This window comes from Colobus angolensis, unplaced genomic scaffold (assembly GCF_000951035.1).
Source record: "Colobus angolensis palliatus isolate OR3802 unplaced genomic scaffold, Cang.pa_1.0 Scaffold230, whole genome shotgun sequence".
NCBI lineage: Eukaryota > Metazoa > Chordata > Mammalia > Primates > Cercopithecidae > Colobus > Colobus angolensis.
The window spans coordinates 2,677,476-2,701,677 of NW_012115489.1; the positions used below are offsets into that span (position 1 = coordinate 2,677,476).

At 38.8% G+C, this 24,202-nt stretch overlaps 1 protein-coding gene across 1 annotated transcript in view; it reads right to left on the reverse strand.

The window, feature by feature from the left end:
• LOC105513499 (chromosome unknown open reading frame, human C5orf42) overlaps positions 1 to 24,202 on the reverse strand; it is a 154,390-nt gene that overhangs the window by 52,527 nt on the left and 77,661 nt on the right. Inside the window, exons 26-37 of the mRNA XM_011944376.1 lie at positions 23,009 to 23,157; positions 21,839 to 22,005; positions 20,870 to 20,949; positions 19,132 to 19,211; positions 17,308 to 17,385; positions 15,168 to 15,363; positions 10,877 to 11,167; positions 9,621 to 10,391; positions 7,881 to 8,047; positions 6,377 to 6,509; positions 5,106 to 5,160; positions 3,260 to 3,361 (exon numbers count right to left, since the gene is read on the reverse strand). Coding sequence (XP_011799766.1) covers positions 3,260 to 3,361; positions 5,106 to 5,160; positions 6,377 to 6,509; positions 7,881 to 8,047; positions 9,621 to 10,391; positions 10,877 to 11,167; positions 15,168 to 15,363; positions 17,308 to 17,385; positions 19,132 to 19,211; positions 20,870 to 20,949; positions 21,839 to 22,005; positions 23,009 to 23,157 — 2,269 coding nt within the window. The remainder of the gene's footprint in view (positions 1 to 3,259; positions 3,362 to 5,105; positions 5,161 to 6,376; positions 6,510 to 7,880; positions 8,048 to 9,620; positions 10,392 to 10,876; positions 11,168 to 15,167; positions 15,364 to 17,307; positions 17,386 to 19,131; positions 19,212 to 20,869; positions 20,950 to 21,838; positions 22,006 to 23,008; positions 23,158 to 24,202) is intronic.

A 24,202-nucleotide genomic window follows, 5' to 3' on the forward strand; every position in this document is an offset into this window, starting at 1 on the left:
TGCCATTCTCCTGCCTCAGCCTCCCAAGTAGCTGGGACTACAGGCACCTGCCACCATGCTCAGCTAATTTTTTTGTATTTTTGGTAGAGACGGGATTTCACTGTGTTAGCCAGGATGGTCTTGATCTCCTGACCTCGTGATCCGCCCACCTCAGCCTCCCAAAGTGCTGGAATTACAGGTGTGAGCCACCGTGCCCAGCTAATTCACATTCTTTAAAAGGGTATCATTCAGTGGTATATAGTATATTCACAGAGCTTATAATTATATTTTACCACTTAAAGTGTTTTAACATCTAAATTTCACAAATGTTAACTGCTTCTTATTTAACAGTAAAATAAACAGGCCTGTCACAGGAGATCATCAGACAGTTTAACTCTGTGCCTTTTGTTCTAGGCCTCTAGCCTTATTTTCGAGCATTGTTTTTTCAATAAAGCACTATTTTCAAATGTAACTCGTATTGAGTACTTATTACCAAAGTTTGAATTTAAACCACTTAAAACTAGAAAAAAAAGAAAAAGAAAAATACTGAAATCATTCTCTCTTAATTGACTGGTTTAACTACTTTCTTATGGGGGACAGTGACTAGCTTTGGCATCATGCAGATATATCTTTAATAAGTCATACTGCTCTTAGAAAAAAAAGAAATCACACATGATGTGCAAGAAATGATTTGCTGCTTGGTACCACATTGAGAAACAACTTCTTGAGAAGTAGCTTACTTATCTTGTAGCACATCAAAAAATTTAAGACAAAAAGAGAAAACAAAAAAATTTCACAAACACAAGAAAAAATTAAAATATATGAATACAGATAATTAGATCTTATGCATAGAAGGTGATAGGTAGAAACATAGAGTGACAGCTTAACAATGTAATTTTAAATAATTAATGTAATTTCAAATTTTATTATTATTTATATCTTGGGCCTTCACCTAGATGAACAGCAGACTCAGGAAATAGCTGCCAACTTCAATAAACCACTTAACAACAAAAGCAATGTACCTTCAAGGCTTTCTCAAAGATATGCTTAGATAATGAACATTTAAGAATGTTTCTCAGTTCTGATGTGGTGGTTCAAACCTGTAATCCTAGCACTTTGGGAGGCCAAGGAGGGCAAATCACTTGAGGTCTGAGACCAGCCTGGACAACATGGTGAAACCCTGTCTGTACTAAAAATACAAAAATTAGCCAGGCACAGTGGAAGTCACCTGTCAGAAGACCTTGGCTATTTGGGAGGCTGAGGTAGGAGAATTGCTTGAACCTGGGAGGCGGAGGCAATCTTGAGACAAGATTGCACTACTGCACTCCAGCCTCCAGCCTGGGCAACAGAGCAAGACTCTATCTTAAAAAAAAAAAAAAAGTTTCTCAAATGCAGACTCATCATTTATATCAAAAACATTTACACATGCTCAACTTCATTCAGAAAGAAATACAAATTTAAATAATGACTTTTGTTTTTCTCTTTTTTTTTGAGACGGAATCTCACTCTGTCACCCAGGCAGTGGCGCGATCTCAGCTCACTGCAAGCTCCACCTTCCGGGTTCATGCCATTCTCCCACCTCAGCCTCCCGAGTAGCTGGGACTACAGGTGCACGCCACCACGCCCAGCTAATTTTGTTTTTGTATTTTTAGTAGAGATGGGGCGTCACCATGTTAGCCAGCATGGTCGGTCTCCTGACTTCGTGATCCGCCTGCCTCAGCCTCCCAAAGTGCTGGGATTACAGGCGTGGGCCACTGTGCTTGGCCTATTATGACTTTTTTTGACCTATCAGATTGGCAAAGTTAAAAAGGTTAGCTAAGTCATAGTAATAACCAAAAAAGTCTCTTATGCAGGAAGATATTCATTGAAGCCTAATTTGTAGGAGAAAAAACTGGAAACTAATGTATAGCTGGAAGAAGGAATATGCTTATGAAGTATTTCTTTGATGACACAGGGACATGTTTGCCATACATATAAATCAAAGTGAAATGAACAGGATACAAAATACAGGTATCCCTTGTAATGCAAATCTAATCCACTTCTGCAAATGTGCTAAATAGTGAATTTTCCAGTTCCAGGAGACTTTATGACAGTATTCCAAATGGAAATAAAAAGGTGTCCTAGCCCATCTAATTTTTCTAATAAAAAGGTGTCCTAGACCAAACATCATTAAACAACTCTTAAATACTTAAATAACAACTCATCAAGGATTACTACATATAAAGCATTTTAAATATCTTTTTTATTAATATTCATTTAATTCATTAGTTAGCATTCAATATGCAATAATACTGAATACATTAGAGATGAACTGCCTTCAACACTGCAGCAAACATACTATGATGCAAATAACAAAATAAATAATATATTAAAGATACACTCTAATTTAAGAGCATCCCCAGGTACTTGGAAAAAAACAACATTGGGACCTAGGAGGATTAAACTAAACTCTCATGGAAAAGCTAGAGAAGACAGCCATAATATCTGGACAATGAGAGTTTAGATACTAAGGGAGGACACCTATGCTATATACTGTATCTAACTATGTAAAATGCACAAAAGACTGAAAGAAAAAACAGTATCAAACCATTATTGCTAAGTGGTGTGATTATGGTTAATTTTCATCTTCTTCATAGATTGCTAAATTACCTAAATATTCTACAATGATTACATTTTTAAGACATAAAGTTAGAGAGGCTAAAAAGCACGTACAAGGTTTCTGTACATGGGTAAAAGAAACAGTTTACTAAAAGTCATAAAAAAGAATTACTATGATACAATGGGTAGAGCACTATTCAAGATGCTATTCATAATGATAAACAATATTAAAGAGGAAATTTGTCAGGAAACATTCCAAATAATAGGTCCTCCAACACTTATTTCCTCTACTCCTGGACATAGTTACACACCCCTCCCTCACCAAACCCAATCCAGTCCTTCCTAGCTCACCTTCACTAGCCACAGTCCCAGGCCTCCCAACCTTGGACATGCAATTCCAGCGAAGGTAATTAATAACAAAGAGAATCCAAATTCAAAGCATTATTTTTACTGACTTAGGATGTAATCTATGGCAATTTTGAAGAAAAGTCTCTATTATGTTTTACTAAGTTATAAATTTGATTTCTAAAGTATATACCAAGATTAGAGAGAAAAATCTAGGGGGAGTAAATCATATCTCGTAATTTAAAATTCCCTTTAAATCACTGCCTTAAAGGAAAAGTCTAGATAACTCAATTATATCAAAATATATGAATTTTTTAAAAAGAAAAACAGCATTTACCTGGGTCTGTATTTGTACTTGCATCTTGACTTCCTATAGCTTTCTTTTTCACAGAGGCCATGAAATGCAATCCAGCTGAAGTATTATCATCTTGTAGCATTTCTTAAATATAACAAAACATTGGAAGTAATCATTGAGAAGCTAACATATTACCAGGAGCCCAGCAGCACAGTACCTAACTCAATGGAAGTAAAATATGGGGTGTCAGGATGTTATTAAAATTTTTTTTTTGAGATGGAGTCTGGCTCTGTTGCCCAGGCTGGAGTGCAGTGGCATGATCTTGGCTCACTGCAACCTCTGCCTCCCAGGTTCAAGTGATTCTCCTGCCTCAGCCTCCCGAGTAGCTGGGATTACAGGTGCCCGCCACCATGCCTGGCTAATTTTTGTATTTTTAGTAGAGATGGGGTTTAAGCCATTTTGGCCAGGCTGGTCTCAAACTCCTGACCTCAAGTGATCCGCCCGCCTCGGCCTCCCACAAGTGCTGGATTACAGGCATGGGCCACCATGCCCAGCCTAAAATGGGCTTTCTGAATGAAGTGTTATGTAAGTTGAATTTCAAAGACATGGTAGAATCAAAACCAAAACTGTTGAGGACTCTGCATGTCCAGCTTAGAAACCTAGATATTCTTCTGGGAATGAAGATCCAGTAGAAGCTGTTAAGCAGAGAAATGATAGGGTCAGATTCATATTCTAGGAAAACAATCTAGCCAGTGTGTGGAAAATAGGTTTGAATGGATATACCTAGTAATGGTGAGGGATGGGAAAACAGGATAAATTTAAGAATTACAAAGGAAGCAAAATAGGTAAGAATTGGTTATTGACTGGATAAAAGGGAAGACAGAATTCATAATCACGTGTTTCTGGCTTAGGCTGATATCAACACAAATGGAGAAAGAGAACATAGGAGGAAAAAACAGTCAGGGCAGAGTAGAAATACTGAATTCAGAATTCACATGGTGTACCTGAGGTAATTTCTACGCAAGTGGAAAAACTCAAGAGGAAAGAGAACCAAACTCCAAAGTCTACTGTGAGAGTTTGGGTTTACATGTGGATTTCTCTGGGAGATCACCCAGGAAGACTAGGTAGAATAAGACAGTATCAATTATGGAGCATTGTGGTATAATGAAAAATGTATATTTGGTCTACAAAGACCCAGTTTCTTGCACACAGGTCCTCAGAATCTTGGGATTTCCTGATAGGAGTGTCTGTTATTTCTAACGAGTCCCTTTTGATCACACCTAAGTATATGCTAGAGGTGTCTCTTCACAAGCCCCTAGATGGCTTTAGCATAGGGCATAGTCACCAGAGGAACCAACCACATGATGAGAGGGTTAGAATGATCAGCCCCCAATTCACCCATCCTACTGCCACATCTGGGAAAGAGAAGGGGCTGGAGATTGAGCTCAATCACAATGGCCAGTGATTTAATCAATTATACCTATGAACTGAAAAGTCTATAAAAATCCTGAAGCAAACAGGTTAAGAGCGATTCCAGGTTGCTGAATACATGGATGTGCTAGGAGAGTGGCCATCCCAGAGAGGGCATGGAAGCCCTGTGCTGCCCAACCCCACCACTGCCTTGCCCTGTGCATCTCTTCCATTTGGCTGTTCCTGAGTTGTATCCTTTATAATAAAATTGTAATCATAAGTAAAGTGCTTTCCCAATTTCTGTGGGTTTTCTAGTCAATTACCAAACCTGAGTTGAGGGGGGTAGAGTATAGGAACCCTTGAATTTGTAGTCAGCTGGGCAGAAATGTAGGTAGCCTCATTTTCATATTGTACATATTTCTAAAAAGCTAATTTTAACTCTAAACTTAGACATTACATTAATCATACACATACATACCAAAAGGAATGTCGAAGTCATCCAAAGAATGGGAACCACAATGTTCTTCTTGTTCCTAAATGAATTCCCACAGGATTAATCTATGATCAACTCAAAGACATGTATTATTTTGTAAAAAAATACTCAATAGCTATGAAGATTGAATTCTCATGTATAGGTTCAATTTCCATCATTCTAGGCATAATTATTCCATCAAATTATTTACTCTATTGAAGTAACTCTACAAATGAGTTAAGAAAATGTATAAGCCAAACAATAAAAAAGCATTACCAATTTAATGTAAGGTTCCTAGGTTACCATGTGCAACTCTCTCCTACAGAGTAGCTTTGATAATACTCAAATAGTACACCATCCTGTCAAAAATCTTTCATGGACTCAACAAACAGTTGTACTAAGTGCCTCTAGACATGCTCTTGAGGACTGACTGAAAAAGCATGCCTTTTAAAAAATCAATGTAAACAAAACTATTAATACATTTCTCTTTATTTAATCTGTTGTTGCAAAAATAGACAGTCACCAAATACAGAAGGTATATTTAAAAAGACTTGACTTAACACTGGGCATGATGGCTAACACCTATAATCCAAGTGTTTTAGGAGGCTGAGGTAGAAGGATCACTTGAGGTCAGGAGTTGGAGACCGGCCTGGGCAACACAGCAAGGTCCCACCTCTCAAAAAAATTTTTTTAATTAGCTGTTCATGGTGGCACACACCTATAGCCCCAGCTAGTTGGGAGGCTGAAGCAGGAGGACTGCCCAAGTCCAGGAGGTAGGGGCTGCAGTGAGCTATATTTGTGCCACTGCACTACAGCCTGGGCAACAGAGCAAGACCCTATCTCTAAAAAATAATAATAAATTAAATTTTTAAAAAAGATTTGACTTAAAATAGAGTTTACACAACAAACCTGTTTGGGAAGTCCTAGAGGAATCTCAGAGAAGGGTGAAACTGTATTAGGAGAAGCCCAAATAACATAACATATACGTTAAGATGTCATAGAAATAAGCAAAGGGTGATTTCAAATATAAAAAAGGCCACATAGGCAGATGCTCTAAACTGCAGTTTTTGATGTACCATCAAGTTGCTTTTCACATTCAGAACTCTAAGTCTACTGCTCTGTGGAGGGAGGCAGCAGGGACTGATATAGTGAATGATATAAAGATCCTCCTAATCACAATCAGAAGCTCCCAGCAATCAGACTAGATAAACCACAAAGACATACCAAACTCAGTGTACATGCAAACCAGGGAAGAATCAATAGCAGTTTTTCTATACCTTGGGTTTCTTAATGATTTCTGAATTATCGTTATTAATTATGGAATTCTCTAGTCGAAAAGTCACATTTGGTTTTCTCCTCAATTTCTCAGATTTTTTTTCTTGCAGCTCTTTCTCAGCTCTTCTCCTTTGTCTGTTAAACATAATAGCATAAAACATATTTTTACAATTATAGCAACATTTGCTTTTCATTTATCATGCTATATAGGGATACAGTTAACAAAATTATGTTCATAAATTCTTTTCAATAGCATTTAATTAAATTAGCAAGACATTCTGCAAATACAAGCAAATATAAGCAAAACATCAAATATGAAATTTATTTCTAGAACCTCTAATACTGAACTGACTATTCTATGTTAGTCACTGGAATCTAAGGACAGGGTTACACATCTTAGATAATTATTAAACTCTCTTTTCTGTGAATTTGCAGCTGGTGCCAGAAACCCTATCAGATACCTCCATTAGTCTATTTGAAGACATTAAGCACACTTAGTCACCTCAGCAAAATCACAGCAAGGAGGAAAGAGGTCTCAAAACGCTAAGGGGAAGACTAAATTTTAAGAGGGAACAAATGGAAACAAGAAGACCATTTCTGGAAAGAGAGCACTAGTAACAGATTCTACAGTCTGCTAAATGTGAAAATAAATAAAGTATTTTCTAGACTTAGTAATAATCTACCAATCAATATATGTGGTAAAACACTACAGTAAATGCTCTTCACTAGAAGTCACAGCCTTGCTTTTCACATACACATTTCTTAGTGCCCTGAAACAATTTACATCACCTACCCTCCTGCTTACTGTAAGAGTCTGAAGAATATGGTAAGATGATTGGTTCAAAGTATTGGATGATACAGTAGTCCCCCCTTATCCATGGTTTCACTTTCCAAGGTTTCAGTTTATCAGAGTTCAACCATGATTCGAAAATAGATGAGTTCAGTGCAATAAGATATTTTGAGAGACAGAGGGAAAGAGATCACATTCATATAACTTGCCTTACAATATAGTTATAATTGTTATAATTTATTACTAGTTATTGTGCATTGCTTACTGTGCCTAATCTATAACTTAATCATTGGTATGTATGTATAGAAAAACACAAAATATATAATAGGATTCAGTACTGTCTGCAGTTTCAGGTATCCACTGAAGGTCTTGGCATGTATTCCTGGGAATAAGGGAGGACTACTGCATATGGGATATTGTACCAAATATTTGAGAAGCAAATGATGACTGTTCATCCTATTACAGACACTGTAAAAGAATCCTCCAGTCTACGAATGGTAGGAAAGAATTCCTTAATACGATGAGAAAATATTATAGTATTTGTCTCACAAAATAGGAATTTTTCTCACATGTGTTCAGATGCATGACACATGAAAAGAAAACTGAATGTGCAATTGTGTATAGCCTAGGAGACAACCAGATTACCGTGTGATTTTAAATAATAATGAACTTCCTGATATATGATATTATTAAATAAAATTTCACTTAAATCTTGCCTTTTTTTACTGTCCTTTCTTTGTCTTACTTCAGGTGGTTCTATTTTGACCTTTAGAAGTTGAAGGTGTCCACCATCACCTTGTTCAAATAAATTATGTGTTAGTTTCTGTTGGCTTTGTTTAAACGCAATGAGGTTTTCAAGTGGGATAAGTTGTGTTTTTTTGCACTACAAGAAAGAAACAAAGCATAAGAATGACAAATTGTAAACTCAATTATGTAATATTTTAACAAAAGACTGAGGAAAGATGCATTTCTTTAAACTGTGCGACAGATCAAATATAACAAATTGATTTAAACTGGCAATATGAGTATACATATCTTAGAGAAAAAGTGATTTAAAGTGCTGAAAGTTTCAAATGGGTCATCCTATTTCAGATATTAAGCTAGATGTTCTCACCTTCCTAATTTCATTCCCATATTAAAAACCTTTCCTCTGGTCAGGCGCGGTGGCTCACGCCTGTAATCCCAGCACTTTGGGAGGTCGAGGCGGGCAGATCACAAGGTCAGGAGTTCGAGAACAGCCTGGCCAACATGGTGGAACCCTGTCTCTACTAAAGATACAAAAAATTAGCCAGGCGTGGTGGTGCATGCCTGTAATCCCAGCTACTTGGGAGGCTGAGGCAGGAGAATCACTTGAATCTGGGAGTCAAGAGGTTGCAGTGAGCTGAGATTACGCCATTACACTCCAGCCTGGTGACAGGGCGAGGCTCCATCTCATATAAAACAAAACAAAACAAAACAAAAAACCCCTTTCCTCTTATAAATGAAATTATATAATGTCCAGCATTTAACTTAAAATTATTTGGAACAGGGAAGATGCAGAGGCACGAAGACCACAGATGGAAAAGACCAGCAATATGCTGAAAATCCCTGAAGCCTTGGGAATTGGATGGTTAAAACTTGGAGTTCTTCTTCGGTTCATGTTATCTTCAGAAGAAAAGGAAGCATGGTTAAGTATTTTTTCTAAGGAATAACCATTTGTTTTCCCAGTACCATCTTCAAATCATAAAAGTATACCTGAGAATGCATTACTCAATTATCTCCCTAAGATAGTACTGCTCTCCTCAAAACTAGAGCCTAAACCATTTTAATTTCATAAACCAAAAGTTATACCTTTACAGAGGACTTGGTGGGTCTATAAAACTATCATTTTAATATATGTGCTACTAATCACAGATCTGGGTTTATTTAACAAATTTAACCTGTCAAAGATTTGAAGATCATACAATAATTGCTAGGAACCTCAAACAATATGTGTGTTCACTTGCTCTCCTCTCTACACGCACATAAACAAAAGCATCTGGTAATTTTTTTGCCTTTTTTTTCCGCGTGTTTAAATCTTACACAAAGTACCTGGTAATTTTGCTGCTTATTTCTTTCTAGAGCAGCAGAAATATCTACGAAAGAGTCTAGTAAACTCCAGTATTGATAGAAAGACCTAAAACCTTTAAAATACACAATTTTTTAAAAATAGAGACCGCTTCTCCCTACGTTACCCAGGCTGGTCTCAAACTCCTGGGATCAAGGGATCCTCCCATCTTGGCCTCCCAAAGTATTGGGATTATAGGCATGAGCCACTATGCCCAGCTACAATCATTATTTTAAACCTAATTTTTACATGCTATTTTCTATAACAAGCATTTTTTTATGTACAAGAGCTTTTCACTGACCATATGGTACTTATGGTATGAAAAAAATGCAAGACATTGCTTTTGCATTACCATACAAAAATTCATTACCGTATTTTCTGGGGACAAACGTGGATGAAGTAATGACAATCTTGGGTATTTTCTTTCTTCTGCTATAGGTTGGATAGGTGTTGAGGGAACTGTAATAGATGCTCTTGAGGTTGATGGAAACGTATTAGGAGGTTTAAGTGGCAGGTATAGTAACGGAAGTCCAAAGGAATAGTGAGGAGCTATCTCAAGGGGCCCTGGCTTAACATCAAATAGTTTTTCTGGTTTTATAAACACTGAAGAGTCCTGTGGAGGTGTCAGATTTTCTTGTCCAACATATTGATCCAAGTTTACATGCTTAGGAATTTCTGTAATTACAGTTTCTGCCCATGTCTTCTGCTCAACTTCTTTTTTTTTGGCTTCAGTATGATACTGGCTTACATTCAAATGGGATGCTGGAGGAGTTTGTGCTACTCTCTGTGGCAGAGCAGGTTGGAAGGAGTCAGATAATCCCCAAGCCTCTCTTGGTTGTGGCAGAGACCTGAAGGGAACTTGTGGAATACTTCCTGCATGTAAGAAAAGGGGCTTGAATTCTTGTTTAGGCTTAAATTGAAGCAAAGGAAAGCCATCACCAGGACTAAATGTTTTTGCATGTGGGATAAGTCTAGGTGCCTTCTGAACAACAGAAGGTGTGGACAAAAGGCAGAGGTGAGTATTTCCAGCAGGAGCTGGATAAAACGAAGTGGATGGTAAGTTTTGAGATGATGGAATTGGTCCTCTTTTCTGGGGCTGGCCATTTAATTGACATAAAGGAATGCTCCCATGTAGAACATTCTGGAAGAGAAAAAAGATATTATATAAGTTTAGAATATATTAGAAATTCCTTACTTCGTAAATGGCATTCAATATGTTTTGCAGCGGGTAGAATGTAGTAACTGCTTAAAAAAAAAAAAGTATTTACTCAACAAAAACAAAAAACACGAGGACTATTGAACTACTTGGGACATTATTATTATTATTATTATTTTCCGAGACAGAGTCTCGCTCTGTCACCCAGGCTGGAGTGTAGTGACATGATTTCGGCTCACTGCAACCTCCACCTCATGACTTCAAGTGATTCTCCTGCCTCAGTCTCCTGAATAACTGGGATTACAGGCATGCACCACCACACCCGGCTAACTTTTGTATTTTTAGTAGAGATGGGTTTTCACCATCTTGGCCAGGCTGCTCTCGAACTCCCAACCTCAGGGGCGGCCTGCCATAGTGCTGGGACATGAGCCACCACGCCCAGCCATTAAAGGTATTTTTACATACATTACCTGTACATTTCCAGTACTATTTTGACCAGATGGGATAGTTCTTTCCTGGCAGTGTGGGTTGTTCTTGCGAGGCTCTCTGGTGTTCTCTCCCATTGACTGTGGCTTAACAAAAAATCTCTCCTTAAGATTTTTGTTGCTGTCTTCAACATCACCACATTCTCTTAGATTTGATTCTTGGCTTCCCCCTAAATGCACAGACTGAGACTGCTGTACAAGTTGTTGTATATCTGGGAGATTAGCAAAGGATGATCCTACTATTTGCATTAGGCTCATGAAGTTGATCTGTTGCAGCTTGAATAAAACAAAAATTGAAGCAATATCTTAAAATATAACAAAAAAACTAAGGAATCAACAATAATCGTATGAGTACTCTACAACAGTCACACCTTTGTCTTAGTATCTATGAGAATCATGAATGCTAAGCAGGAGGCATAGTCACAGAATTTTTTTTTTTTTAAAGGGAGAGGAAAAAAATGATAACTTCCTGTCAACCAGGCATATGAATACTCACTTGCGGATGAAACTTGGAACTATTTGTAAACAGTTTACAGTATTCAGTTTCCATAAACATCCCAGGGATCAAAGGAGTGGGATAAAGACAGATTCCCAGAATAGGCCAGGCACAGTGGCTCACGCCTGTAATCCCAGCACTTTGGGAGGCTGCAGAGGGCAGATCACAAGGTCAAGAGATTGAGACCATCCTGGCCAACATGATGAAACCCCATCTTTACTAAAAATACAAAAATTAGCTGGGTGTGGTGGCACGCACCTATAGTCCCAGCTACTCGGGAAGCTGACACAGGAGAATTGCTTGAACCAGGGAGGTGAGGTTGCAGTGAGCCGAGATCGTGCCACTGCACTCCAGCCTGGTGACAGAGTGAGATTCTGTCTCTAAAAAAAAAAAAAAAAAAAAAAAGACAGATTCCCAGAATAAGTATATTTTGAACAGTTTTCAGGAATGAGCAGAAAGCAGTACACAGGTGAAGAGCAAGGAATTCCCTTGGAAAGGCTGATTAGGTGAAAGAAAAGTCAGACACCAGTTGTCCCCAAACTATGCTGCACATTACAATCACTTGAGAAGTATCTATAAGTTCCGATGACCAGGTCACCCCCTATCAATAACATCGCAATGTCTGGGGATGGGAACCAGCATCTGTATTCATTAAGACGACCAGGTTATTTCAATGTCCAGAAAATCTTGGGAAGCACTAGCACAGACATTGGCTTAGCAGGAACAGGAGATTTACAGCAGGGATAATGAAAAGATAGGCTAGTCCGGAAGTTCTCAAACTTCGGCATGCACCAGAATTACCTGGAGGACTTGAACCACTTTGCTGATCCCTATCCCAAGTTTCTGATTCAACAGGTCTAGGATTGGGGCCTGAGAATTTGTATTTCCAAAGTCTCAGTGATGCTGATACTACTCGTCCAGGCATCACACTTTGAGAACCACTAGACTTGTGAAAGTAAGGCAGGAAAGGAGTGAAGGTAAAGACTTCAGAGTGAAGTTTTTGAAGGCCAACAGAAAAATTTGCATTTGATAGAACAAACCAACAAGGAAACAGTGCAGGTTTTTAAAAATGCAGTTTTCTTTTAATTATTCTAAAGCAAATACACACAGGAAAAAACAGAAATTTTAAAAATAAAATAAATATCATTCATAATCCTACCCTCAAAAATAATGAGCATTGATATTTTAGTATATTTCCTTTCTCTTGCTTACTATCTATCTATCTATTCTATTCTATCTATTCTATCTAAAAGAAAAGGTTTCACCATGGTACCCAGGCTGGAGTGCAGTGGACTGATCACAGCCCACTGTAACCTCAAATTCCTGGGTTCAAAGCATCCTCCCACCTCAGCCTGCCGAGTAGCTGAGACTATAGGCATGTGCTACTATGCCTGGATAATGGTTTGCTTTTTGGGTGTTTTGTTTGTTTGTCTGTTTCGTAGAGATGAGGTCTTGCTATGTTGCCCAGGCTGGTCTCAAACTCCTAGCCTCAAGCAATCCTCCCACCTCAGCCACCCAAAGCACTAGGATTACAGGTGTGAGCCACCTCTTACAAAATTTAAAAATATAAAGAGCCTGTCTTCTTTACATTTTTTTTTTTTTTTTTTTTGAGGCAGAGTCTCGCTCTGTCGCCCGGACTGGAGTGCAGTGGCCAGATCTCAGCTCACTGCAAGCTCCGCCTCCCGGGTTCACGCCATTCTCCTGCCTCAGCCTCCGGAGTAGCTGGGACTACAGGCGCCCGCCACCTCGCCCGGCTAGTTTTTGTATTTTTAGTAGAGACGGGGTTTCACCGTGTTAGCCAGGATGGTCTCGATCTCCTGACCTCGTGATCCGCCCGTCTCGGCCTCCCAAAGTGCTGGGATTACAGGCTTGAGCCACTGCGCCCGGCCTTCTTTACATTTTTAAAACAAGATTGATATCATATATTATACAAATTCCTGAAGTTTACTGAAGATTTTTAAACAGGTGACTAATATTATTAAAATAATACCTGAAGAAAGTATCCTAGAAAATGCACATAGATGACAGTAGAAGTATGAAACTAAGAATCTAAGGTTACCCACTGCTATAGAAATAGCAAGTGACTATACTGACATATAGTATCAGCAAAAAATTCAAGAGGGCATAATAAAACACTGGATAAGGGTTGTGAAAGAAGGCAAAGATGACTTTTGAAGATAGTGATTCTTAATCTTTTGTGTGCATCAGAATTATCTGGAGAACTTGTTAAATATATAGGACAGTGACCAGTAAAGTCCCCAAGTAATCCATCTAACAGAGTGAGAGATGGCTCTAAAACATTAAACTGGTAGAATAGGTGGTGCTACTAAACAGAAAAAGAAAAGAAGGGACTAGGGAGAATAAGAATAAAATCAGTTTCAGTAAGTTTCATGGGACGGGGGACATGCTGAACAACTATTCTCATCAAGGCCCATAAGTTCAAAGAGAAAATTATGGTGCGGTGGCTCACACCTGTAACCCTAGCACTTTGGGAGGCCAAGGCGGGCAGATCACCTGAGGTCAGGAGTTTGAGACCAGCCCCGCCAACATGGTGAAACTCCATCTCTACTAAAAATACAAAAATTAGCCAGGCAAGGTGGCGCATGCCTATAATCCCAGCTACTCAGGAGGCTGAGGCAGGAGATGCTTGAACCTGGGAGGCAGAGGTTGCAGTGAGCCGAGATCGTGCAACTGCACTCCAGCCTGGGCGACAGAGTGAGACTCTGTCTCAAAAAATAAAAATTAAAAAAAAAATTTTTTAAAAGAAAATTAGTGCCGAGAATCATCAATATGATGGTATATTACATCACATAAAAGGATATGGAAGTGAATGCAGGACAAATGAGCAGAGGTTTAGATGTGAGGGAAACTAATGTTTCTAAAAAGGTAAAAATAATCAACCATTGTTGGTAAACAGAAAAAAAGGATAGCCAGGTATGACGAAAGTCAAAGTGAATAGTAATTTGAAATGCAGTTGACAGTTTCAACTCAAGCACAAGAAATATGGATAAGAAATATGTGATAGAGGCTGGGCGCGGTGGCTCAAGCCTGTAATCCCAGCACTTTGGGAGGCCGAGACGGGCGGATCACGAGGGCAGGAGATCGAGACCATCCTGGCTAACAAACCCTGTCTCTACTAAACAATACTAAAAACTAGCCAGGTGAGGTGGCGGGTGCCTGTAGTCCCAGCTACTCGGAAGGCTGAGGCAGGAGAATAGCGTAAACCCGGGAGGCGGAGCTTGCAGTGAGCTGAGATCCGGCCACTGCACTCCAGCCTGGGTGACAGAGAGAGACTCCGTCTCAAAAAAAAAAAAAGAAATATGTGATAGTGTCAGCTGGAAAATAAGCCTTGGATACTTCTGAGTAGGAGCCCACTGATCTGGTTTGATTACTCCCTACCTCATTTTTGTAAGCAGCTGCATCCCAAAGAGCTCAGTAAAAAGATGTCATTGTGAGAAGTAGGTAGCTTAGCCTGGACCTCTAGGCCCTAGAGTTATGAACTTTTTTTTTCGTAGTAGAGTTGGCAGTCTCATTATGTTGCCCAAGCTGATTTCAAACTCCTGGCCTCAAGCAATCCTCCTACCTTGACCTCCCAAAGTGCTGGGATTACAAATGTGAGCCATTGAGCCCAACCAGTTACAAACATTTGAATGAAAAGTACCCAAAGCAGAGAAATGCTTGTGATATAATTTTAACTTGTCAATTTCTGGAAATCTGTTAATATTTTAAAACTCTACATGTACACTATGTGTAGATTTACTTATATAGAGATGTGCTTACCTGAACTAATTTAAACATTTCATCTTGGAGCATCTGCCTAACGGACTCTGAACAATCTGGTAACTGAGCCCTGCATTCATTTCTCTGGGTCTTCTGAGGTGGTGGAACAGGTGGTTGTGAAGCAACACTGACTCCATTTGATATTATCAGAGGTGGAACTGAGGAAGATTTGTCTTTATATGTAGAAATCTGTGCACTACGTGGAAAGCATTTAAATAAAAAACATGCATTAATTGACAAAAAACAAACTGAATATCTATGATCTGAATATTTTGATCCCACTTTTGTCTTCCAATTTAGAGGTTATTCTGGTAGTTTTCTAGAAATTTAAACCCTAAAGCCTTTCTCTCTAGTGCCCATCAGCCCCCAGACACATTCGTCATGAGCTCAATTTTCATCTTTATTAAGGGACTGTCTAGTCAGTGATGAGCTCCTTCATAGGGTGTCGCAAACCCAAGAGCTGACATGTGTTTTACTTGCCTGGTCCCTGTGGACATCTGAATTTGAGACCTGTGGAATCATTCTGACTAACTGTACAGACTTCATAATTTGTAATTTTGTTTAGAAATACGTTTTTGACTAAAATTAATGATCTACCATAGAGTTAAGAAAACTAGGGAAAAAACAGGATTAAAAAATTTAATTCTAGGATCAGTAGAGAAAACTACTGTTTATTATCATTAAATGTGAAACAACAGTACTGTGAACAATTTCATTTCCAAGCAAACCTCAGAGTTTAAATGTATCATAAACCCTAATAAAAATGCTTATTTACAAACAAAAATTAAGGATCAAAACAAGGTGTTTAGCTGTTTTTTGTTTTCTTTTTTAACAGAATGCCTGTTGGGAAATGATTCCTCAAACAGCAGATACTCAAAGTTTTCTACGTTTTATAAACTAAGCAACGGAGCAGGCAATTATCAGATTCAAATAGATCATTATTTCCAAAAAAGAAAAGAATATATTAAATTTCATATAGACTTATTTAGGTTTACACTCATTCCCATTTGGCAATAATATTTGCCTTTTATTGAGCATCTAACACACCCAATAAAAAGCTTTATTTGGCAAATTCACAAAAAATAGGCATTACAATTGATCTGCCTTTTCTTTTTTTGCCAAAGTGAAAGCTTTGAGTGTTGCTCCTTGAGAATCATGTTTCTCACAGCTGCTACGAGCCTCCACTGTCCCCAGTTTTCTTAGCTGGGTGACGAGCGAGTTAGTTGCACAGTGACAAGGATCTGGAATCTAAAGAGTGAGCTGGAGCCAAAGAAGGTTGAGAAGGCACCCTGTGGGGACTGGGTTCCTGAAGTGTGATGGAAGAGGGCATGGGTTTCAGGCTGGCCCCTCTTCAGGCATTCCTAGTAAAGCCACAAGGGGCTCCAGGGCTGTAGAGGTCCCCTTGGGCACAGGGTGGGTGCATTCATGCTTGCACAAGTCACTGGCACTCAAGAAGGCCTTGGGACAGTAGGGGCGGGTGTAGGGGTAAACCGAGCTGTAGGTACAGCTGGATGTGCACAGCCCAGCCCAGTCTCAGAAGCTCTTTAAACTGAGTGCAATGAAAGGGCCGGACATGGGTGTGAGCACTCATGCAGACGCAACAATATTTTGTGAAGGTCTCCTTGCATAAACAGATTTGCCCATTTTACAACAACTTTATTGGGCTTTGCTTTCAACAGGTCTCAAGGAGATTGATTCTAAGTATGAAAATTTTTTTCTGAGGTAAAGCTGTGCTATATTTTCCTCCTATTTCGGCAAGACTTCTAAACACTAAGCACTCTGTTCAAAAGAACTGGATGAATCTGTTCTATGAGAGAATTAAAAGCATTTCAAACTCTGTAAGAAATCACTTAGAAGCTGAAAATGAGCAACAACTTCATCTTTCAATAATATATCACTACTTTTTTTCAGAAAAGACTGTTCTAACATAGTTCCTGTATAACTTTAAAATACAATCGCTAGTGGAAACTCAGTAATGAAAGATGTCAGATATGCATGCTTATGCTGCTCTTTCAGTGTTTTATGTTGCTTTTATTTTCTTAGTTTTTAGTCAAAATGCAACAATTGTTTCTGGCATATTTTCACTCTGATTTGTAAAACACAACTATTTTTAAATGGTATAGTAGGCAAAACTTCTTACCTAGAAATGTCCGAACTTGTATCTACTTGCGTTGATTGAGGAGTGGTATGCTCAGGATGTGAAAAGGCTTCGATCATACTATCAATAAAAATTAATAGGTGATTAGGAAGCAAGATATTCTTTGCATTATCTAAGGTACGAGTGACCTGTGCTCAGCCATCTAAGAGTCTAAACATCCTCTAATCTTCTATAATGTTTAGCTCATAATTACAATATGTTTACATTTGTCTCCATAGCAATTAGTAACAGACCTAAGCAAAAGCAAAAAAAATATGTCTGGGTGACTTAAAACACCACTTAAATACTGCCGACTGCTCAGCAATGAAAACAACAGAACCCAAAATGAGGGGACATGAGGTTAGCTAAGACCCAAATTTCACCTATAGAAGAGGCAGACATTTTGCTCAGAACACTAGAGCCCACTGTCACATTTGAAACTGTAAAGAGGCCGGGCATGGTGGCTCACGCCTGTGATCCCAGCACTGTGGGAGGCCGAGGCAGATGCATCTCCTGAGCTCAGGAGTTTGAGACCAGCCTGGGTGACATGGTGAATCCCATCTCTACGAGAAATACAAAAAAATTAACTAGGCGTGGTGGTGCGCAGCTGCAGTCCCAGCTACTCAGGAGGCTGGGGCAGGAGGATGGCTTGATCCTGGGAGGTGGAGGTTGCAGTGAGCCAAGATTGCACCACTGCACTCTACCCTGGGCAACAGAGCAAGACCCTGTTTCCAAAAAAAAAAAAAAAAAAAAAAGAAAAACAAGAAAAAATAAACTGTAAAGTTTAGTATTTGTCTTATCTCTCTCTTTTCTTGGGTAATTTTCCTAAGGAATCATTTTTATGAATGGAAGTATCTAAATTACTTGTAAAGGCACATAGTATTAAATATATTCTTTGTAATTGTCCACAGAAAACCTAACAAAATTTGTATACTGAAAAGAAAAAGAAAATCTAATAATGTTGCCTTTTTTTTTTTTTTTTGAAATGGAGTCTTGCTCTGTCGCTCAGGCTGGAGTGCAGTGGCACGATCTCGGCTCACTGCAAGCTCCACCTCCCCAGTTCACACCATTTTCCTGCCTCAGCCTCCCGAGTAGCTGGAACTACAGGCGCCCGCCACCACGTCCAGATAGTTTTTTATATTTTTAGTAGAGACAGGGTTTCACCGTGTTAGCCAGGACCGTCTCGATCTCTTGATCTCATGATCCACCCGCCTTGGCCTCCCAAAATGCTGAGATTACAGGCATGAGCCACTGCGCCCGGCCATGTTGCCTTTCTTATCTAAGGAAATTCTAAAATTCTAGAACTTCTAAAATTCTAAAGATTTAGAAATCATGTCCAAACTGCAACACATGAAAACTGCCTTCAGCTCTCCTTGAAGCAATAAGCTAGCCAGCAGTGTAAGTGTACATCATAGCTCTAATGAATAGTGCATAGTAATCATCACGACAGTGAAAGATTTTATACATACATAAAATAATTCATAATCGTTCTTTATTTGATTCAATAAATATGGAATAAGTATGAAAAGTGGTTCCCTACTTAGCAGCTAAATAAGCTTTGGCCCATTTACAGCTTTATTTTGATAAGGCTGATAGTGATGAGAGAACAAAAGGCATTTTAGAGATCATTATTTATTTCGCTCTATCAATACATAGAAGTATAACACTTACCAAAAATCATTTTACCATAACTATAAGCTGAAGTTACAGTTTCAGTAGAAACACAATACCACCCTAAATCACGTATTGTAAATTATGAAGGAAAAAAGCTGAAAGCTTCACTGAAGTAACGAGAGACAATCACTGTCATACTTTTTTCCCCCTTACCCTTTCTGTTCAGTAGATTTTTCCTCCATATTTGTCTCCAGTGGTTCTTCCCTTTGACACTGAACCTCTTCTGTGAACGCCTTTTAAAATTAATAGTATGCAAAAAGAAAACAGGTAAAACAAATAGGTATTACTGTCTTGAGTATTTTCAGTCTCATATTAGCTGCTTAACCAGAGTAACAACAGTCTACAAGTAAGTGAGAAATCACACAGCAAAATGTACTCCCAGTCCTGCTCTGACCAAATATTTATACCGTGTGAACTGCCTCCAGTCTGTCACACTGGGCTACTGAGCATGCTAAGTTACAAAGACAAGACTGTGTCAATAGACTAACACACTGTAAATTATATACACCTAACACTACATGATTATTCATTTCCCTGCAAAAACAACTATAAAACCAGGAAAAATGAATCCATTTTAAAAGAATTGCTACAAGGCAGGTGGATCACTTGAGGTCACTTGAGGTCAGGAGGTCAAGATCAGCCTGGCCAACATGGTGAAACTCTCTCTCTACAAAAATTACAAAAAATTAGTCAGGCATGGTGCCGCATGCCTGCAGTCCCAGCTACTCAGGAGGCTGAGGCAGAATTGCTTGAACCTGGGAGGCTGAAGCTGCAGTTAGCCAAGATCACACCACTACACTTCAGCCTGGGCAACAGAGCAAGACTGTCTCAAACATAAAAATAATAATAAAAAAGAACTGTTACAACAGATAGGGCACAGTGGCTCACACCTGTAATTTCAGCACTTTGAGAGGCTGAGGCTAGGAGTTCAGGACCAGTCTAAGCAACATAGCAAGGCCAAGTCTCTACAAAAAAATGTTTTTTTAAAAAATTAGCTGGGCATAGTGATGCGCACCTATAGTAGGACCCAGCTACTTGGGAGGCTGAGGCAAGAGGATGGATGACTTTATTCCAGGAATTCCAGGCTGCAGTGAGCCACGATCGTGCCACTGCACTCCAGCTTGGGCAAAAGAGCAAGACCCTCATCTCAAAAAAAAAAAAAAAAAAAAACAGAACTGTTACAATAATTGGAAATGTCTATGTCCCCCCAGAAATTCAACGTATAGAGTTTTGAGAAAAATAATACCAAAAAGCATATATATGTATAAAAAGTACAGCTGAAATATACTTTTTACTTTTTTTTTTTTAAAGACAGGGTCTCACTCTGTTGCCCAGGCTGGAATGTACTAGCACAATACAGCTCACTATAGTCTCAAACTCCTGGAGTCAAATGATCCTCCCACCTCAGCCTTCCAAGTAGCTGAGACTATTACAGGTGCATGCCACCATGCCTGGCTACTTTTTAATTTTTCGTAGAGATGGAGTCTCGTTCTTTTGAGCAGGCTGGTCCAAAACTCCTGGGCTCAAGCAATCCTCCTGCCTCAGCCTCCCAAAGTGCAGGGATTACAGGTATCAGTTGCCATGCTTGGCCATACTTCCATACTTTTTAAATAAAGGACACGTTTGCTACTCTTGATTAAATAAATTTGCTGAAGCAGTTTATGGCATGAAAATTTCATTGCCTGAAATTATTGGACATGTTACTACACTGTACTAGAATTTCAGGGAAAGAAAAATGTCACACAGCATGGCTATATTCTACAACCCATAGTGCATTTTTAAGAGCTAGCCTTGCTTTGATATATTTAATAACAATGAATAAAAACATGTATAATTTAAACACTACACAAAATGAAAGATGAATAATTGTATCCACTATTTATTGACTTACTTCTAACTGCTGTGGTAAAGTCATCTTGCAAATGGCAAGATTGGGACTTCTGAAACCTCCAACAGATTCTTCAATGTCTTCTAGCGATAAGTGAAGATGAAGAGAAAACTGATCATTAAAAAAATTAAACTATTGACTTTTTAGGGGGCTCAGGGAATATTACCAGAAACAATATAATGACAGAAATATTTTCTATCCTTTTTATAAAGACAGTCTTTGAAAACACCTGGAGTCTATTCCGTCTTCATCAGCAAAATCCCAGATGAGCCTTGAGAGGCCTTATTATTCAGTATGTTTAACTCCATGTAGTGCTCTGAGAGTTTCTGTTTTAAGGAAGACTGCTGGGGAGAGGTTTGTAGAGTTGCTTCACAGAAATTAAGAGACCATAATTATTACATAAGCAGCACAACAGGCCCAACAATTGTAAAAGAGCACCAACATAAAAATACCTTAGATCGGCCAGGCGCGGTGGCTCAAGCCTGTAATCCCAGCACTTTGGGAGGCCGAGACGGGCGGATCACGAGGTCAGGAGATCGAGACCATCCTGGCTAATACGGTGAAACCCCGTCTCTACTAAAAAATACAAAAAAAATAGCTGGGCGAGGTGGCGGGCACCTGTAGTCCCAGCTACTCGGGAGGCTGAGGCAGGAGAATGGCGTAAACCCGGGCAGCGGAGCTAGCAGTGAGCTGAGATCCGGACACTGCACTCCAGCCTGGGTGACAGAGCGAGACTCCATCTCAAAAAAAAAAAAAAAAAATACCTTAGATCTTCTTGGTTTTATCAAAACCAAAATTAGAGTTAATATGTTCAATGTTTCATAAATACTTAATTCTCTTTTTATTTTAGGCTCCTGTAAACACACTTAGGTGGAAGACTAAATAAGTTATCTCAGATAATATTATTTACCATATTATTTACCAATTTCAAATTAATAAAGCCAAAAAAATAGATTATCTAAATAAACTGACCTTCATAGTCTGATATGTGCATATCCATTTCCTCTTTTGTAAATGCTTGTACTTCTAAAAGATTCTCATCAATATCTATAAATTCTTTTTTAGTATTATGAATGACGGAAATAATCTCAACATTGATTTCTTTTATATCAGGATTTTTTGCTTCAGTTGGCATTCTACTGAAAAAAATGCAGCAACTAAAATTACAACTATTCTTAGAGATAAAGAGCTACTTTACATTTAATTCAGTTTTTGTTTTTGTTTTTTTTTTAAAATGGAGTTTCGCTCTGCCGCCCAGGCTGGAGTGCAATGGCACAATCTCGACTTAATTCAGTTTTTTAAAAACAAAGAACAAACTCTGGTTTCATATTTATAAAATCTTTCTTAAAAAAATTCTGATACATAGAAGCTCAGTTAAAGATTGTTCAGTAGGCCGGGTGCGGTGGCTCATGCCTGTAATGCCAGCACTTTGGGAGGCCAAGGCGGGTGGATTACCTGAGGTCGGGAGTTCGAGACTAGCCTGACCAACATGGAGAAACCCCGTCTCTTCCAAAAATACAAAATTAGCTGGGAGTGGTGGCACATGCCTATAATCCCAGTTACTAGGGAGGCTGAGGCAGGAGAATTGCTTGAACCTGGGCGGCGGAGGTTGTGGTGAGCCGAGATTGTGCCATTGCACTCCAGCCTGGGCAACGAGAGTGAAAGTAAAACTCTGTCTCAAAAAAAAAAAGCATTGTTCAGTAAATAACTAAACATCCTACTTTTTATTTATTCAAATGATTGGAATAATTTCAACTTATCTAAAATTATCATTCTCACAAAGGACTATTCATGCTATAATAGCTTTTGCCTTGGGATTCCAAGCTATGTTACTCCTAGCATTGCTTCATATATAAAAATGGATGAAAGGATTAGTTCAACTTCTGATATGGGAAATAAATTGATAAAGGAATCTCTCAGGATGAATTAATTGCTCTCTCAGAAAATATAAGCTAGACCAAGAGGGAAAAAATACAATTTGCAATGAATTGTTAAAGCACCTCAGAAAGCTCACTGCCTGTTCCTCTACTTCAAAAAATGCTCATTCCTTTAACTTTCAAGGGTTTGATTCTTCCCTTTAAGTCCAAAGGCCATCAAACCAGGTGTCTTATACTGAAAAGAAGAGTATAATCAGCAACTTACTTCAAGATATTTTGACAAGATTTATTCTGACCATTTCTTTCCTCTGTTCCACCTGGAGTTGCTACTGCAACTGAACTGCCAGCATCTGATTTGCTCTCCCTCTCAATACTGGGTACAATCAGACATCCAGTGTCACGATTCTCTACCATCTAAAGCAAACCATTTACAGTATTTAGTATTTATTGAACCCTTTATTTTTCACCATATTTTAAAATTATTCATTCTTTCTACAGGAATTCTGAATAATCCTCTTATTCATTTATCAAATATTTACTGCATTTCTACAACTCAATATTTGTTGCTGAAGCAATGATCAAGTCTTTATTCTAATTGGAAAAAGCAAATCTGACTACCTAAATAGTATTCAAAAGAAATCAGCCTTACACATTTGCAAGGGAAATTGTCATTGTCTTCAGGCCACGAAACAGTGGCAAAAAAGTTCTAATATTCTCATTTCATTCCTTTTGCTATATCATAAAGACATTCAGTAGTTATTTCAAAATGACACAGTAAACAAAAATACATGCAGCTAAAAACACAAGGTACGTATCCCTTTTGTCTCAATTAAAATTTCCATATACATTACCTAGAAATACAAATTTCAAGGATGACAAATATCACAGTATCATATAAACTGTATACCTTATGATAACAGAAACCAATCTCAAGGAAAAAAAAAAGAGGACTGGTATGGTGGCTTACGCCTGTAATCCCAACATTTTGAGAGGCTGAGGTAGGAAGATCACTTGAGCCCAGGAGTTTGAGACCAGCTTGGGTAACACAAGGCAATTCTGTTTCTACAAAAAATTTAAAAATTAGCCAGGCATAGGGGCATGAGCCTGTGGTCCCAGCTGCTTGGGAGATTCAGGTGGAAGGATCACTTGAGCCCAGAAGGTAAAGGCTACAGGCAGCTCTGATCCTAAGACTGCACTCCAGCCTAGGTGATAAAGCAAGACTCTGGACCAGGCGCAGTGGCTCACACCTGTAATCCCAGCACTTTGGGAGGCCGAGGCGGGTGGATCATGAGGTCAGGAGTTCAAGACCAGCCTGGCGAATACAGTGAAACCTCGTCTCTACTAAAAAATACAAAAATTTGTCAGGCGTGGTGGCGCGCACCTGTAGTCCCAGCTACTCGCAAGGCTGAGGCAGGAGAATTGCTTGAATCCAGGAGGCAGAGGTTGCAGTGAGCTGAGA